This window comes from Impatiens glandulifera, chromosome 8, assembly GCF_907164915.1.
Source record: "Impatiens glandulifera chromosome 8, dImpGla2.1, whole genome shotgun sequence".
Classification (NCBI taxonomy): domain Eukaryota; kingdom Viridiplantae; phylum Streptophyta; class Magnoliopsida; order Ericales; family Balsaminaceae; genus Impatiens; species Impatiens glandulifera.
The window spans coordinates 8334273-8353376 of NC_061869.1; the positions used below are offsets into that span (position 1 = coordinate 8334273).

General features: G+C 27.3%; 1 protein-coding gene across 1 annotated transcript; it reads right to left on the reverse strand.

The window, feature by feature from the left end:
• Positions 1-557: 557 nt before the first annotated feature.
• LOC124912884 lies at positions 558-16028 on the reverse strand. Its single transcript, XM_047453520.1, has 2 exons — positions 15374-16028; positions 558-622 (listed from the first exon to the last, which is right to left on the reverse strand). Exons 1-2 carry the CDS (start codon positions 16026-16028, stop codon positions 558-560), a joined length of 720 nt encoding a protein of 239 aa, XP_047309476.1.
• Positions 16029-19104: the final 3076 nt, after the last annotated feature.

Consider the following 19104-nt stretch of genomic DNA (forward strand, 5'->3'; position numbering starts at 1 on the left):
TTTGTATTTATTTATTTTGTCCCTCCAATTCTACCACATTGTCTTCATATGTCTCAAAGTGTCGTCTCGATATCTCAATATCTTCTAAATCAAATTTATCATGAAATATAAACGATTTATAAGAAACAAATGATTAATTTCAAATGGAAAATTATATTAAAAATGATTAACTTACGATTACGAACGATCATAAATGATCTAAGGTGGTGGGGTGAGGTGGCGCCATTGGACTTTGTAATGGGGGTTAATATTATTTTCTTAAACAGTGTCCCCCAAATGTCGACTCCATAAACCCCTATTCTTACGACACGACTTCCTTTCAATTGGGCAAATGTGACCCACACATTTTCTTCACTAGCCGTCAATTTGCCTAATTCAAAGTTGTTGTTGCTTTCTCGCCTTATTTGGGAGTTGGAAGATCCCTTATTTGTGCCTTCATTAGAGTGGATGGTGCGGGCTCAACAAGATTATGCACATCCTCAAGTGTAAACATGTAATCCTCAAGCAGATCCTCCACTAGAGTTTGTGATGAAGAGTCACTCGTAATTTTTTTCTTCCTAAGGAAATTGAGTTGTGGCTGCAAAAATCCTAGCAAGAAGCACTTCAGATGTGACATTTATACCTGAAAGAAAACAATAACAAAAAAATATTTAAACATCAACATTTGAACAATACTGAACAATAGTAATATCATACATTTGAATGTTTAGAATTTGTCTTTGTTACAATATCATAACTAAGGGTGAGCATAATTTGGGTTTACCCTAACCCAAAATATTAATATGGGTTGGTTAATATGGGTTGGGTTGAGTATGGGTTGGGTTTAATTTAGGTTGGGTTAGGGTTACCAAAATTATATAAATTTAATTTAATTATCTATTATTAATCAAATATAAACTAATCATCTTCTAACTTTAAGTCGAACACGTTTTTGACATTATTAACACGTTTAACACGTTTTTAATATGTCTAACACGTTTCATACTTATAACACGTTTTTCACACGTTTAACACGTTTTCACGTTTTTGGCACGTTTAACACGTTTTTGACATGTTTAACACGTTTTCACACTAATAACGCGTTTTTCACGTTTTTGTCACGTTTAATACGTTTTTGACATGTTTAATGCGTTTAACGCGTTTTTGACAAGTTTAACACGTTTTTACGTTTTTGGCACGTTTAACGCGTTTTTAACATATGTAACATGTTTTTGATAATTTTAACACAATTCTCACGTTTTTGGCACGTTTAACACGTTTTTGGAATGTTTAACACGTTTTTGACATATTTGACACGTTTTCACACATTAACACATTTTCCACATTTTTTGCACGTTTAACACAATTTTGACATGTTGAACACGTTTAACACGTTTTTGGCTCATTTAACACATTTTTAGTACATTTAACACATTTTTAGTACATTTAATATGTTTTTGACATTTTAACATGTTTAACACGTTTTTGCACATTTAACATATTTTTGACATGTTAACATGTTTTTTGCACGTTAACACGTTTTGATAAGTTTTAACACATTTGTGTCATGTTTAACATGTTTTTGACATGTTTAACACGTTACCATGTTTTTGGCACATTGAACACGTTTTGGCATATCAAACGTGTGAAAAACGTATTAAACGTGTCAAAAATGTGAGAAACATGTTAAATGTGTCAAAAACATATTAAATGTGTCAAAATGTGCCAAAAACATGGAAAACGTGTTAAACATGCCAAAAACGTGTTAAACATGTCAAGAATGTGAAAAACGTGATAAACATGTTAAACGTGCCAAAAACGTGAAAAACGTGTCAAAATGTGTTAAATGTGTCATAATCGTGAAAAATGTGTCAAACGTGTCAAAAACGTGTTAAACATATCAAAACATGAAAACAGTGTCTAGTGTGTCAAAATGTGTTAAACGTGTTAAACGTTTGAAAAACATATTAAACGTGTCGAAAACGTGAAAATGTGTCAAAAACGTATTAAACATGTCAAAACGTGTCAAAAACGTGGAAAATGTGTTAAACGTGTCAAAACGTGTTAAACATGTCAAAAACATGAAAAACTTGTGAAAACGTGTTAAACTTGTTAAGAATGTGGAAAATATGTTAAACGTGCCAAAAACGTGAAAAATGTATCAAAATATGTTAAATGTGTCATAATCGTGAAAAACGTGTCAAACGTGTTAAACGTGTTAAAAACGTGTTGAACATGCCAAAAATATGAAAAACGTGTTAAACGTGTCAAAATTGTGTTAAACGTGTCAAAAACATGTTAAACGCCTCAAAAACGTGTGAAAAACGTGTTAAACATGTCAATAACGTGTTAAACGAATAAAAATGTGTTAAATGAGTCAAATGCATGTTAAATGAAAAAATAAAAATTAAATAATTTGGGTTACCCAACCCATATTAGTAAATAATATGGGTTGAATTATGGGTTCGGTGAATTTAATTTGGGTTGAATATGGGTTAGGTAATACGGGTTGGGTTTACCCGTTTGCTCACCCCTAATCATAACTCAGTTTATTACCAATTTCTTTGACATATAATACTTGTTTTGCTTGGGTTGGAAATATAAACGATTCATTTTGATATTGACACTTCCGTTTACGATTTATGCTAACAAATTTGTATTTATCAATTTGAAGTCTTGTAGCTCCAGAATGTACATCATACCAAATGCACTTAAATACCACAATTCATTTACCACTAAAGTATTGCATTTCAATTATATCTGTAAGAACATCATAATAATTTTGTATGTCCGTTCCATGACAACTAATCATGAGTATCCCACTATTTTGAGTCTTCAATCCATGGTCATGTTTTCTAGTGTTGATAATTTATATCCATTTATTCTACACCAAATAAAATTTGACACATATTGTGTGGGACCGCTTCCTAACGTTTGTAGCTCTATAATTATGGAGCCTTCATATAATGTTTCATTATATTCATTTAAGAGCCTGTAGAACTTTTTAGCATCCTCATTTGCCTCATCCTGATTCGAATCAATATTACTCATAAGACACACATTTGATGCATCAACACAATGTGGATAAAAATCATTTATGATATTTCTCATAAAATCATCCCATCAAAATCATTACGCTCTGAGTTCACATCCACTGTAGCATCTAGCATCAGTATGAAGTTGTCCCAGATTATCTTTTTCAGTTTGTACATTAGTACTAGTATCAATCTGTACAGCAATACTGTCATTACGTAGTCATTTTTTCTCATGACAATTCCAAAATGTATAGTTTTTCCTTATTCATACAAAATTAAATGTTTTTTGCGCCTTTTGTCAAAATATTTTACCACATTTAACGCATTGACATGCAATGTTGAAAATTCGGTCAGAACTTACAGTAAAGCTAAGAAAATAATTGACTCCTTGAATATATTCAGAAAGATGTCCATCATTTTCCGTATAGATCATCCATTTTTTTTATCAAGGATATCCATTATATCTATTGAAAAAAAATACAAGATCTATAATTAATGACCATCTAATACAAGATTTATATTCATTTCTGTAATCAAAATCTATATCTATATCTATATCAAAATCTAAACCTAAACATAATCTATATCAAAACCTAAACATAATCTATATCAAAACATAAACCTAATCCATATCAAAAAGTCATATTAAAATCTAAACTTAATCCATATCAAAAAGCAATATCAAAACCTAAACATATATATCAATTTGGGGCTCTACTACATCAACGGAAGAGGTTGTATGATCTTACCTGGAGAAAGATCGCTGGAGTGAATGAAATGAAGTCAGACGACAACGGCAACGAAGATGGCGATCGAACAAAGCCTTCGTCGCATCAGTAAGGATGACGATCGTCGTAGTAGTAGGGGTTGACGGTCACAAGGGATTTCATAAAGAGATTACAAAAATGGGGAAAGAAGAGGAGCTCTTAGGTTTTGTTAATTGCTCTTAGGTTTTGTTAATTAATTGAGCAATAATGATTGGTGTTTCTACCAATCGATAATATAACTTAATAAACGCGGAAGATTACCGCCCATTTTTCCTATATATTATTAGGGTCTATACCGATTTGTTATAATACCAATCCGTATTTTTCCTGGGCTATACCGATTGGTATTATAACAAATTGCTATATATGGTCGTCATTTACCCTTTTTACTAGTGATTACTGAAATTCCTTAGGTAATGTTCGAGTCATTGGTTAGTTGTTGTAAATTTTGATTGATGCATCTAATATAACATAACTACATATTTTGGTTACCATCCAAATTATTTTTTGGTGGACTATCTGGTTGGAGAAAAATCATCGAACTTTCAATGATTCTAGTCGTCCAGTGCGTATAATTGATAATATATTATTATGATACTTTCTGAGATTTGTTCCGAAAATACGATGAAATTGGTCGGGTAATTAATCGCTCTTCTTGAATACCACCGAGCTCGATAACCTATTGGGTAATATGGTTGTATATTGTACTTTTTTATGTCATGTTTTGTCGTTGTGCTTAAACGATTTTTCATCTTTTTTATATATCTTGAACATTTTTTTAAAGAATTACATTTGTTTTATAATGTATTTTTTAATTTTTCTTTTATATTTTATATTTTTTAATTTTTCTTTTATGTCATATTCTTCATCATGATAAATAAACGATTATATTTAGACAACTCTCATAATTTGTTGTTATACATAAATTATTTAAATATATATATATATATATATATATATATATATATTTTATTCAAATTATATAAAGAATGTTTACAAATTAAAAAATTAAAATAATTCTAATCCAAAGTTTTGTTAAGATGTCTCAATTTTTCAACAACTTCATTTTTAAATGTTTATAATGAAAATTAAATAGAGACAGATTATTATAATAATAATAAAGTTATAAATTATAATAATAACTTTTTACCAAACATAGACTAATATTTTAATTGTCAACATCTTTTAACACTTTGTTTAGTGTTTCTTTCATGCGAGATTCTTTATTTCAAGTGTTTCGTCCACTCTGAGTTAGGTGATGTCCCACTCGTGCTTATAATAGTGAGTTGTCTGTAATTTGATTTAAAATAAAGTCTGATCGATCGATGTGTATTATTAAAAATTGTCAACATTAAGAACAATTTGAAGACTTTTTTTTGAAAAAACAGTGACAATGAAGAATATACAGTATTGAACATATATTGAAAGCTTCACTCAAAGATCACTAAATATATTGGAATATCTTATTTTATATGAAAAAAATCATATCATCACTTAAAAGGTGAAAACATATATTAGAATAACAAAATTACAATTTTACAATTTTTACTGTTACATTGATTTTTTGTGTTTAACGATCTCGAACACAACATCTCACGGAGGCTGGAGATATCCAATGTTGTCGACAAGTTTGAATGGTCGATTACATTTATGGTATCAGTCGTTCTTGTGTCTGAATTATGTCGGTTAATTCTGCATTCAAAATAAATAAATGGTCAAATTAATTTACATAAAATAATTTATTTAATTTTAAGAAATGACTACTCATCAAACCATGGTTTATTATTCAAAATCAACATTCAAATAGTTAGAATAACTTAATTTTATTTATTTACCTTCACATGAGTTTTTATTTTAAAATTATAATCCCTCACGTTTCTTCCCCCATCGGAATGTTTTTCAATGAAAATCAAACTTGAGACCTGGTTATAAACAAAATGATAAATAATAATTCTACTCGGGAATAGGCCAATTTGATCCATGATCCATAGTATAGAATCAAAGACTTAAAAAATCGATAATAGCGCATCGTGACGTGAAGAATGTGAAAGCTAGGAGGTTCTCTTTGTTAAAATCGAACGTTTTTATACGCGATCAGATGGAAAAGAACTCTTTTATCGAGAGACAATCAACAAAAAAATAATATGTATAAAAAACTCAAGATTTGATGGTGAGATTAAATCGATATAAGAAGGAAGTCCTTAGAAACGATATTATTGAATTAAGAAATGAAATGGAGGCGCAATGAATTTTTGTTGGGATTTCTTGATTTGAGCAAATAAGCTCTTTATTTATAGATGAAGGTATGAAATGGAGGCGCAATGAGTCTTGTTATTAGGGTTTCTTGATTTGGGCCAAGAAGTTCTTTATTTGAGTCTTTTGTTATTAGTGTTTTCTTGATTTGGGTCAAGAAGTTCTTTATTTACCCATGAATGTATGAAATGGAGGCATAATGAGTCTTTTGTTATTAATTTTTCTTTTATTTGGACCAAGAAATTCTTTATTTACAATATGAATGTAATAAATTATTGAGATTGCATAATAATGATAATATTGTTATAATATTTTTTGGCTATTTAATATTTAATATTAAAATATTTTAAATAGAAAACAATATATGTAATACATAGAGACTTACATTATTACAAAACCTAACATTTATATCTTTAAACATTAATTTAATCTTTCAGATTTATATATTTTTTAAATTCTGAACTAATAAAATTAATTTTTTAGTATTTATATACTGTAGTTTCAAATAAAAAAAAATATTTTTTATGAGTTTATTGCATAAAATTGACAATTAATTTAATCATGACTAATTTTATATCAATTCATTATCGAATTAATTATTTAAAATATGAGACAAATAAACAAAATTAATTTAAAAACTTAAAAATATTATTTTATCAAAATAAATACAATAAATTCCAAGAATTAGAATGAAGATTGTGACAATATAATCTCTTAAAATAAAGATAAATGAGATAAAAACAAATGTGAAAAAAAGAATTAAAGTAAGGAAGTGATAAAGAAATATTTAAAAATAAGCAAATAGTTAATATAAAGGTAAGATTGATGATTATCATATATTATTATTATTATATATATATATATATATATATATATATATAAAGTAAAGAAGATTTGAAAAATCTTATAATTTTAAATTTATTGGAAGATTATCTAGTCAAAAGTTTTGGGTAGGATTTATTTAAATTAATTATTAAAAATTCATTATCATCAATTACAGAATTTAATTTATTAATTAAAATAATATTTTTTTATTATTATATGTTAATACTTTATATCTTTTATTCAAACATAAAAATCACATTTTAAAATCTCTAACAACAAATTTATTAAGATTTTATCTTTTATAGGTTATTTTTAATATATAGTGGTTCCATGCCTACTAAAATAATAACTTATATTTAATTATTTTAAAATAGATAATATATAATATCAAATTTAAATTATAATAAATAATAATTTAAATTTCAGTAAAAAAGATATATAACAAATTCAAAATTTTAGTGCAAATATAATACACTACATGATTTTATCTACAATGTAGCGCTTATTTGCATAAATAGCTTCCAAGGGTAATTAAACGATATATTAACATATGGAAAAATGTTTTTTTTTTTAATAGAACTATGCCCTTAAAATCACAAATATTGAGAATAAATATTTTGTTTTAATGATACAAGTATATTAAAAATTAATAAAAAATAAAATAAACATACCCACAAAATAGACCTACAAAATAGACCTAAGAATTTAGGTTAAGGGTATATTTAGTGATTGTATGTATAAAATAAAATAGAATAGAACAAATTCTATAATAATTAATATTAAATTATAATTAAATTTAAATTCTTATTATAAAAAAATATAATAAAAATAATTTAATTATATTATTATATTATATTATTTAAATTCAAAATATGAACTTACTAAAATTTAAAAATAATATCAATTTTAATATTCTAAAATAAAAAAAAATGATCCATTGAGAACGATTCTCATGTTGTAAATGATAAAATAATAAAATATTTTATTTAGAAAAACATAAAAAAAATATTGAAATTACAATTTTGAGCTTAATAGACTAGAATGTATAATTAAATTATATTTGTTTTGAATTTCATTGAAATTTTAATTTTTAGTCTTAAATGATGTATTAAACTTAAAAATTAAAAGTAAACCTCTTAATTTTAATTTTAATTTTAATTCTAATTTTAATTTTAATTCTAATTTTAATTTTAATTTTAATTTTAATTTTAAAGAGAGTCAAATACACCCTAATTGTTTATTATATAGATGAATAATTATTTGGACTTTATTAGTGGAAACCGTTGGAACAGTAACATAATCAATGAAACGCACTCACCTATCTAAACAAAATAAAGTCATTGTAGTAGAGGAAGGATTCCACTATTTAATTTGTTAGACAAGGATATATACAATTTTTACCGATCAGCAAAACTTGATATAAATAGCAAATAAGAGTGACAGGAGAATTAAGATATATAAAATTTACACTTTTTTATGAAAAAATAGTGGTTAGATCGTTGTCGTATATGTAATGAGAAGATTGAATAAACAACTCATTTATTTTTATATTATTGAGATATGACTAGTATTTAGAGTCTTGTGTGTAGTATTCATTAGTAAAAAAGTCTCAATATTGTCCGATTTTTCACTCGGTAATATCTTGATTTTCAATCGGTTTAGGAAAATACCGATTGAATTTAATACAGTCGTCACCGGTCGTTAAAAGCTCTCTCGGTAATACGAATTCAAGACATATCTATTAGACTTTAACAATTGGTATAAGGAAATACCGATTGGACTTTAACCAATCGGTATAGGGAAAAGAAAAACACGGATTGGACTTTAACCCATCGGTATATATATTTTTAAATAGAAATGTAATTAAAAATATATATTTTAATTAAATTATAAATTTTAATATAAATATAATTAAATTATAAATCAAAATAAAATATGAAATTGAACCATATTAAAAATCTTATAACATTAATTTTTCAATACTACACCCAAATTTAAATTCTAATTATACATAACAAATATTCTTAAATAAACACAAAATTATAATCATAATTACCTTATTTAATCTGTGTCTTCTTCCCTAAAATCATCGTCGTCTTGTTGTTGTTATTGAGGTTGCACGGGTGGAATTGTCGTTGATGAATTTTTGCCCGATTATTGACCAACATTAGTAAACTGCAACATAATCCGCATCATCTCGACCCTCTTCTACCTCATACTGTGTTCTATATCTTTCTGTTCTTTCTTCTCAGCTGGTTTATTTTCGACGTCCTTTGTTGAGCACTCATCTTGTCTTTCAAATCATCGAGCCTTCGTTGCATTGTCAAATTATTCCGACGGAGTTATTTTTTAGACTATGCTAACCCTCGAACTTGGGAAGCTAAAACTAATTTCATCCCAAGAATTGTTCTCTTGTCTTGAGGGCCAAAAACTTCTCCAATCAAATTCACATTAGAAATGTCGGGACATTCAATTCACATATATCTCAGCTCATCCTACAACAAAATATGTTAATGCCAATAATAGACAAAATGTAAATTAAACATGTTATATACTTACCACTTTCTCCAGTACGTCCGGATCAACATATTTATCCTTTTTGTTCCTCATTTTCAAAAATAAATCTTCCTAACTTGAAGCTACTCCTTTTACTTTCTAAGATTGAAAGTTCAATTTTAATTTATTTAAAAATAAAGTTAAAAAATAAGTCTTATCATTTTCACTACATCTATGTGAATGCTTTGTTACTAGACTATTGTACATATTTTAATTTTTTTTGTTTTCTATGTTGGTAGCGCTTCCTTTCTGCAATCAATATAATGTTAAATTAAAATTTTATATTAATTACAAAATTTGAAAGAATAAACTTAAAATTTATCGGTAAAATAATGGTTCTTAAGCAGTCACTCACAATCTTGTTGGGTCATTTCATTGGGCCTACCAGCCCTGATTGTGTCCACATTTCTCTCGTAGGGCCTTATCTTGTTGGTATTTATTTTGTACCTCCAATCATATCACTTTGTCTTCATGTGTCTCAAAGTGTCGTCTCGATATCTCAATATCCTCTAAATCAAATTTATCATGAAATATAAACGATTTATAAGAAACAAATGATTAATTTCAAACGGAAATTTATATTAAAAACGATTAATTTACGATTACGGACTGTCATAAATGATCTAAGGTGGTGGGGATGAGGTGGCGCCAATGAACTTTGCAATGGGGGTTAATAGTATTCTCTAAAATAGTGGCCCCCAAATGTCGACTCCATAAACCCCTATTCTTGCAGCACGACTTCCTTTCAATTGAGTCGAATATGACCCACACTTTTTCTCCACTATCCGTTAATTTGTCCAATTCAAAGTTGTTGTTGCTTTCTTGCCTTCTTTGGGAGTTGGAAGACCCTATATTTGTGCCTTCATTAATGGATTGTGCGCCTCAACATGATTATACACATCCTTAGGTGTAGACATGTAATCCTCAAGCTGATCCTCCACTAGAGTCTGTGATGAATAGTCACTCGTATTTTTTTTCTTCTTGAAGAAATTGAGTTGTGACTGCAAAAATCCTAGCTGAAAACACTTCGGAGGTGACATTTATACCTGAAAGAAACAATAACAAAAAATATTTAAACATCAACATTTGAACAATACTAAACAATAGTAATATCATACATTTGAATGTTTATAATTTGTCTTTGTTACAATATCCTAACCCGGTTTATTACCAATGTCTTTAACATATAAAACTTGTTTTTCTTGGGTTGGAAATATAAATGGCTCATTTTGGTATTGACACTTCCGTTTACGATCTATGTTAACAAATTTGTATTTATCAATTTGAAGTCTTGTAGCTCCAGAATGTACATCATACCAAATGCACATACCACAATTCATTACCATTAAGGTATTGCATTTCAATTATATCTATAAGAACACCATAATAATTTTGTGTTTTCGTGTCATGACAACCAATCACGAGTATCCCACTATTTTGAGTCTTCAATCCATGGTCATGTCTTCTAGTGTTGAATTTATATCCATTTATTTTACACCAAATAAAATTTGACGCATATTGTGTGGGACGGCTTCCTAACGTTTGTAGCTCTATAATTCTGGAGTCTTCATATAACATTTCATTATATTCATTTAAGACCGTGTAGAATTTTTTAACATCCTCATTTGCCCCATCCTCATTCGAATCAATATTATCCGTAAGACCCACATTTGATGCATCAATACAATGTGGATAGAAATCATTATGATATTTCTCATACAATCATCCCCATCAAAATTATTGCGCTCCGAGTTCACATCCACTATAGTGTCAGTATGAAGTTGTCCCAAATTATTTTTTCAGTTTGTACATTAGTACTAGTATCAATCTGTACAACAATACTATCATTACAAAATGAAATGTTTTTTTACGCTTTTTTTTCAAAATATTCAGAAAGATGTCGATCATTTTTTGAAAGATGCAATGTTGGTAATTCGATCAGAACTCATAGCAAAAGTAAGAAAATAATTGACTCCTTGAATATATTCAGAAAGATGTCGATCATTTTCCGTATAGATCATCCATTTTTTATTAGGGATATCCATTATATATATTGAAAAAATACAAGATCAATAATGACAATCTAATACAAGATTTATATTAATTTCTATAATAAAAATCTATATCTATATCAAAATCTAAACCTAAACATAATCCATATCAAAACCTAAACCTAATTCATATCAAAAAGTCATATCAAAATCTAAACTTAATCCATATCAAAAAAAAATATCAAAACCTAAACTTAAACTTAAACCTAAACATATATCAATTTGGGGATCTACTACATCAACGGAAGAGGTTGTATGATCTTACCTAGAGGAAATCACTGGAGTGAACGAAATGAAGTCAGACGACAAAGGCAACGAAGACGACGAGTAAACAAAGCCTTCGTCGCATCAGCATGTACGATGATCGTCGCATTAGTAGGGGTCGACGGTCGCAAGGGATTTCAGAAACAAATTTAAAAAATGGGGAAAGAAGAGGATCTCTTAGGTTATGTTAATTAATTGAGAAATACCGATTGATGTTTCTACCAATCGGTACTATAACTTAATAAACGCGGAAGATTATTGCCCATTTTTCCTATATATTATTAGGGTCTATACCGATTTGTTATAATACCAATCAATATTTTCCCTGGGCTATACCGATTGGTATTATAATCAATCGGTATTAAGCTAATAATACTGATTTGTATTATAATCAATCGTTATTATTAGCTCAATACCAATTTTGTTATATTATAACAAATTGCTAGAGATGGTCACCATTTACCTTTTTTTACTAGTGATTACTGAGATTACCTATGTAATGTTCGAGTCTTTGAGTAGTTGTTGTAAATTTTGATTGATGCAACTGATATGACAGACCTACATATTTTGGTTACCATCAAAATTATTTTTTGGTGAACTATCTGGTTGGAGAAAAATCATTGAATTTTCAATGATTGTAGTCATTCGATGCGTATAATTGATAATGATATTATTATGACACTTTCTGATATTTGTTCCAGAAATATGATGAAATAGGTCGGGGAGTTAATCGCTCTTCTTGAAGACCAACGAGCTCGATAACATTGATAATGATAGTGACTTGTCTGTAATTTGATTTAAAATAAAGTCTGATCAATCGATGTGTGTTATTAAAAATTCTCAAACATGAAGAACAATTTGAAGATTTTTTATATACAGTACTGAACTTAATATATTAAAAGCTTCACTCAAAGATCATTAAATATATTGGAATATATTAGAATAAGAAAAATACAATTTTATAATTTTTACTGTTATATTGATGTTTTTTGTTTTGTTTAACGAGCTCGAACACAACATCTTGGGAGGATGAAGATATCCACCTATGCTGATAAGCTTGAATGGTTGATTACATTTATGGTATCAGTCTTCTTGTGTTTGAATTATATAGGTTAATTCTGCATTCACAATAAATAAATGGTCAAATTATTTTACATAAAAATAAATATATAGTTTTAAGAAATGACTACTGCGCAAACTTCATTCATAAAAAAATTTTTTCAAAATCAACATTCAAATAGGTAGAATAACTTAATTTTATTTATTTACCTTCAAGTGGGTTTTTATTTTAAAATTATAATCCCTCAGGTTTCTTTCCCTATCGGAGTGTTTTTCAATGAAAATCAAACTTAAGACCTGGTTATGGACAAAATGATAAATAATAATTTCACTCAGGAATAGGTCCAATTTGATCCATGATCGATAGTTTAGAATCAAAGACTTAAAAAATCGATGATAGTGCATCGTGACGTGAAGAATGTGAACAAGTACAAAGATAAGAGGTTCTCTTTGTCAAAATCGAATGTTTTTTTACGCCATCGGATGGAAAAGAAATTTTTTATCGAGAAACAATCAACAAAAAATTAATATGTATAAAAAAAACTCAAGATTTGATGGTGAGATTAAATCGATATAAGAATGAAGCACTTAGAAATGAAATAATTGAATTAAGAAATGAAATGGAGGCGCAATGACTCTTTTGTTAGGGTTTCTTGATTTGATCAAAGAAAATAAGTTCTTTATTTATAGATGAATGTAAGAAATGGAGGCTAAATGAGTCTTTTGTTATTAGGATTTCTTGATTTGGGCCAAGAAAGTATGAAATTGAGGTGCAATGAGTTTTTTATTATCAGGGTTTCTTGATTTGGGCCAAGAACTTCTTTATTTGCATATGAATATAATAAATTATTATTTAATATTAAAATATTTTAAATAGAAAACAATATATGCAATACATACAGACTCACATTATTACAAAACCTAACATTTATATCTGTAAACATTAATTTAATCTTTCATATTTATAATTTTTAAATTCTGAACCAATAAAATTATTTTTTTAGTATTTATATAATGTAGTTTAAAATAAAATAAAATTATGAGTTTATTGCATAAAATTGACAATTAATTTATGACTAAATTTATATCAATTTATTATCGAATTCATTATTTAAAATATGAGACAAATAAACAAAATTAATTTAAAATCTTAAAACTATAATTTTATCAAAATAAATACAATAAATTCTAAGAATTAGAACGAAGATTGTGATAAGATAATCTCTGAAAATAAACAGATAAATGAGATAAAAACAAATGTGAAAAAAAGAGTTAAAGTAAAAAAGTAATAAGGGAATATTTAAAAATAAACAAATAATTAATATAAAAACAAGATTGGTGATTACCGTATAATAAAGTAAAGAAGATTTGAAAAATCTTATAATTTTTAATTTATTGAATTAAAGATTATCTAGTCCTTTTGGGTAGGATTTATTCAAATAAATTTTCAAAAATTTATTATCATCAATTACATAATTTAATTTATTAATTAAAATAATATTTTTTTTAATTATATATTTTTTTTAAATCACATTACAGACAACCACAATATATAATTTGAGAAAATAAAAATTAAAAAAATCACAAATATGAGAAAAAAATACAAACAAGTTGTACAATATGTGAAAACAATACTTGCACAATATGTTATTCGAGCACATAGGCCTTAAAAAACGACTAAAGCCCTTACAGAGTAATCAGATTTTTGAAATAAATCTCAAAATACGTCGTAATAATATAATTATGAATGATATGAATCAGACGACTACAATCATTAAATGTTAACAAAAAATTCCAAACCCAAATATGCAGATACATCATATTAGCGTCTCAATCTAAATTTATCACTATCACCTTATGAATTTTAGTCATACTTCACAAAAATTATCATATACTAGTTATCCATCGATAATACAAATGTAAGTAAGTCGTCGATTTTATCTCATTGTGACATATACGACAACAACTTTCCATAACGCAATCTTTTTTTAAACAAATATCACCCGTTAACGCAATCTTTTTTTAAACAAATATCACCCGTAAAAAAATTATCATAGAACCTCATTAAAAAAACGAGACCTTAAATGAGTTGACTCCCAAACCCAAGAGCAATTATTCCTTATACAATAATGTTTAATCACATTACAATGTGCACAACCCTTTCGGTGAGAATAAACTATTCGAAATGTGAATTTGTTACTAATGATCCTCAAGAACATGTAAATTGAATCTAAGTTATTTTTCACCAAAAATTTTATAGTTTTACCAGGAAAGTTCAATCATAAAAAAAAAAAATCTGAGATAAAAGAAAATTGATATTCATGCATGAGAAAAATATCTCTTCCATAACTTTTTTTTATTGATAATGAACAATATCATAACAACATCCTATTATCCATAAATACAACATCAAATTTTCATCAATAAAAATGAATTAATGACATTAATCATGTTAACCATATACAAATTCATACATATATATTTTTTTATATGACACATGATTAAAAAATACTATAATATATATATATATATATGATCAATAATCAATAATTATTAGGATAACAAAAGAAAACAATAGCCAAACAATTGCTCGTCAACTTCACCAATTTAGCATTATACTCCGGCAAAGTAGTAGTATATCCCTCAAGAAAATCGTCAATATCGCTAAAATCCGTTATCGCCGCGCTCAACATACTCCCCATCGTACCGCTATCCTTCGCCGGCAAAGATTGCAACGCCTCCTGAAAATTATCCAACGCGTCCGAATAACTGTCTTTACAGTCGGTAAAAATCCCCGCCAACCTACTTGAAATCGAAGGATCCGCTGCCAATTTCTCCGCCTCCATCAAAGCCAAGTTTGTATAATCCGACGCCGCCTTAACCGCCATACGGATAACCGAATCAGCATCGTTTTTACCGTTAAGTAGGGGCACGAGTTCGGTAATGCAGAGTTCTTGATTATCAGTGGCGTTACACATTTTCATTAGTGCTGGGTCTAGGTTTCCGGTTAGTGGGTTATTTGCTATGGCGGAATGTAAAAGGTCTCCAATTTTTCCGGTGATGTCTTTAAGGGGTGAACCGTCGGAATCTTGGGAGAGAGTATAGGATGGTTTAGGGGTGGGAGCGGGGTCGGAACGAGAGGAACCGATTGGGACGCAAATGGCTTGGGCGATGGTGATGAAGATTGTTATGGATATGAGAGAATAGATGGTTGGTGCTAGATAACGATTGGAATCCATTTTTGGGTATTGGGAATTACAGTTGGTAAAGATTGAAATTGAAATGGGAAGATGGAAGAGGAAATGGGGGTGATTGGGGAAATGGGGAAGGGTTTTTAGAGAGGAAGGTGATCAAATGAGAGCCGTTGAAAAATGAACCGTTGGCCATGAAAATAGGAGGGAAATAGAGGAGAAGATTGTATTTTGTTAGATACAAATTCATTACTATATTTAGATTACATTTCTTGTTAACCATTTTTTTTTTACTATAAAATCATTTAATCAACTAAACTATACTAATTTTAAATAATTTATTAATGTAAAATTTATTGAACTTAAATAGTTAAATATTTGTTAAACTGAGACATATTTTAAAATAATGAATTGATATAAAATGAGTTATAAATTAATTGTCAATTTTATGCAATAAACTCATAAAAATATTTTTTTATTATTTGAAACTACAGTATATAAATACTAAAAATTTAATTTTATTAGTTCAGAATTTTAAAAAAATTATAAATATAAAAGATTAAATTAATGTTTATAGATATAAATGTTAGGTTTTTTAGTAATGTGAGTCTCTATGTATTGTATATGTTGTTTTCTATTTAAAATATTTTAATATTAAATATTAAATAGCCAAAATATATTTTAACAATATTACCATTATTATGTACTCTCAATAATTTATTGCATTCGTATGTAAATAAAGAATTTATTGGCCCAAATAAAAAAACCTTAATAACAAAAGAATGAGCGTCTCCATTTCATACATTCATGGGTAAATAAAGAACTTCTTGGCCCAAATCAAAAAAACACTAATAACAAAATACACAAAATATAACTTCTTGGCCCAAATTAAGAAACCCTAATATCAAAAGACTCGTTGCGCCTCCATTTCATACATTCATCTATAAATAAAGAACTTCTTTGCTCAAATCAAGAAACCCAACAAAAGAGTCATTGCGCCTCCATTTCATTTCTTAATTCAACAATATCGTTTCTAAGTGCTTCCTTCTTATATCGATTTAATCTCACCATCAAATCTTGAGTTTTTTTATACATACTAATTTTTTTGTTGATTGTCTCTCGACAAAGAAGTTCTTTTCCATCTGATGGTGTAAAAAAACGTTTGATTTTGACACAAAAAACCTCCTAGCTTTATACTTGTTCACGTTCTTCACGTCACGATGCGTTATTATCGATTTTTTAAGTCTTTGATTCTATACTATGGATCATGGATCAAATTGGCTTATTCCCGAGTAGAATTATTATTTATCATTTTGTTTATAGCCAGGTCTCAAGTTTGATTCTCATTGAAAAACACTCCGATGGGGGAAGAAACGTGAGGGATTATAATTTTAAAATAAAAAACTCATGTGAAAGGTAAATAAATAAAATTAAGTTATTCTAACTATTTGAATGTTGATTTTGAATAATTGGTTTGATGAATGAAGTTTGTGCAGTAGTCATTTCTTAAAATTAAATAATATATTTTATGTACAATAATTTGACCATTTATTGATTTTGAATGCAGAATTAACCGACATAATTCAGACACAAGGACGACTGATACCATAAATGTAATCGACCATTCCAACTTGTCGACAACATTGGATATCTCCATCCTCTGTGATAACAGTTTATTTATAGACTTTGAAATGAGAAGAAGGCGGCGGCTACTTTGAGAAAATGTTGCTAGGTTAAATTTATTTATAGATTTTGAAATGAGATGTTGTGTTCGAGCTCATTAAAAAAAAAATCAATGTAACAGTAAAAATTGTAAAATTGTAATTTTGTTATTCTAATATATGTTTTCACCTTTTTAAGTGATGATATGATTTTTTCATATAAAATAAGATATTCCAATATATTTAGTGATCTTTGAGTGAAGCTTTCAATATATGTTCAATACTGTATATTAATTTTCATTGTCACTGTTTTTTCAAAAAAAGTCCTCAAATTGTTCTTAGTGTTTGAGAATTTTTAATAATACACATACAAGTCACTATTATAAACACGAGTGGACGAAACACTTGAAATAAAGAATCTCACATGAAAGAAACACTAAACAAAGTATTAAAAGATGTTCAATTAAAATATTAGTCTATGTTTGGTAAAAAGTTATTATTATAATTTATATCTTTTTTATTATTATAATAATTTATCTCTATTTAATTTTCATTATAAACATTTAAAAATGAAGTTGGTGAACAATTGAGACATCTTAACAAAATTTTGGACTAGAGAATTATTTTAATCTTTTAATTTATAAACATTCTTTATATATTTGAATAATATATATATATATATATATTTAAATAATTGATGTACAACAACAAATTATGAGAGTTGTCTAAATGTAATCGTTTATTTATCATGATGAAGCATATAACATAAAAGAAAAAAATTTAAAAATATAAAATATAAAAAAAAAATTAAAAATACATTATAAAACATATGTAATTCTTTAAAAAAAATGTTCAAGGTATATAAAAAAATGAAAAATCGTTTAAGCATAACGACAAAACATGACATAAAAAAGTACAATATACAACCATGTTACTCAATAGGTTATCAAGCTCGGTGATATTCAAGAAAAGTGATTAACTTCCCGACCAATTTCATCGTCTTTTCGAAACAAATCTCAGAAAGCATCGTAATTATCAAGTACGCACGCACTGACACTACAATTGTTGAATATAATTTTATTAAAATAAATACAATAAATTACAAGAATTTGAATGAAGATTGTGATAAGATAATCTTTGAAAATAAACCATAAATGAGATAAGAACAAATGTGAAAAAAGAGTTAAAGTAAAGAAATGATAAGGAAATATTTAAAAATAAACAAATAATTAATATAAAAAGCAAGATTGATTATTATTATATATATATATAAGATTTGAAAAATCTTATAATTTTTAATTTATTGGGGGAAGATTATCTAGTCCTAAAGTAGAATTTATTTAAATAAATTATTAAAAACTCATTATCATTAATTACATAATTTAATTTATTAATTAATATAATAAATATTTTTTTATTATATATTAATACTTTATATCTTAAAAAAAAAAATCACTTTTTAT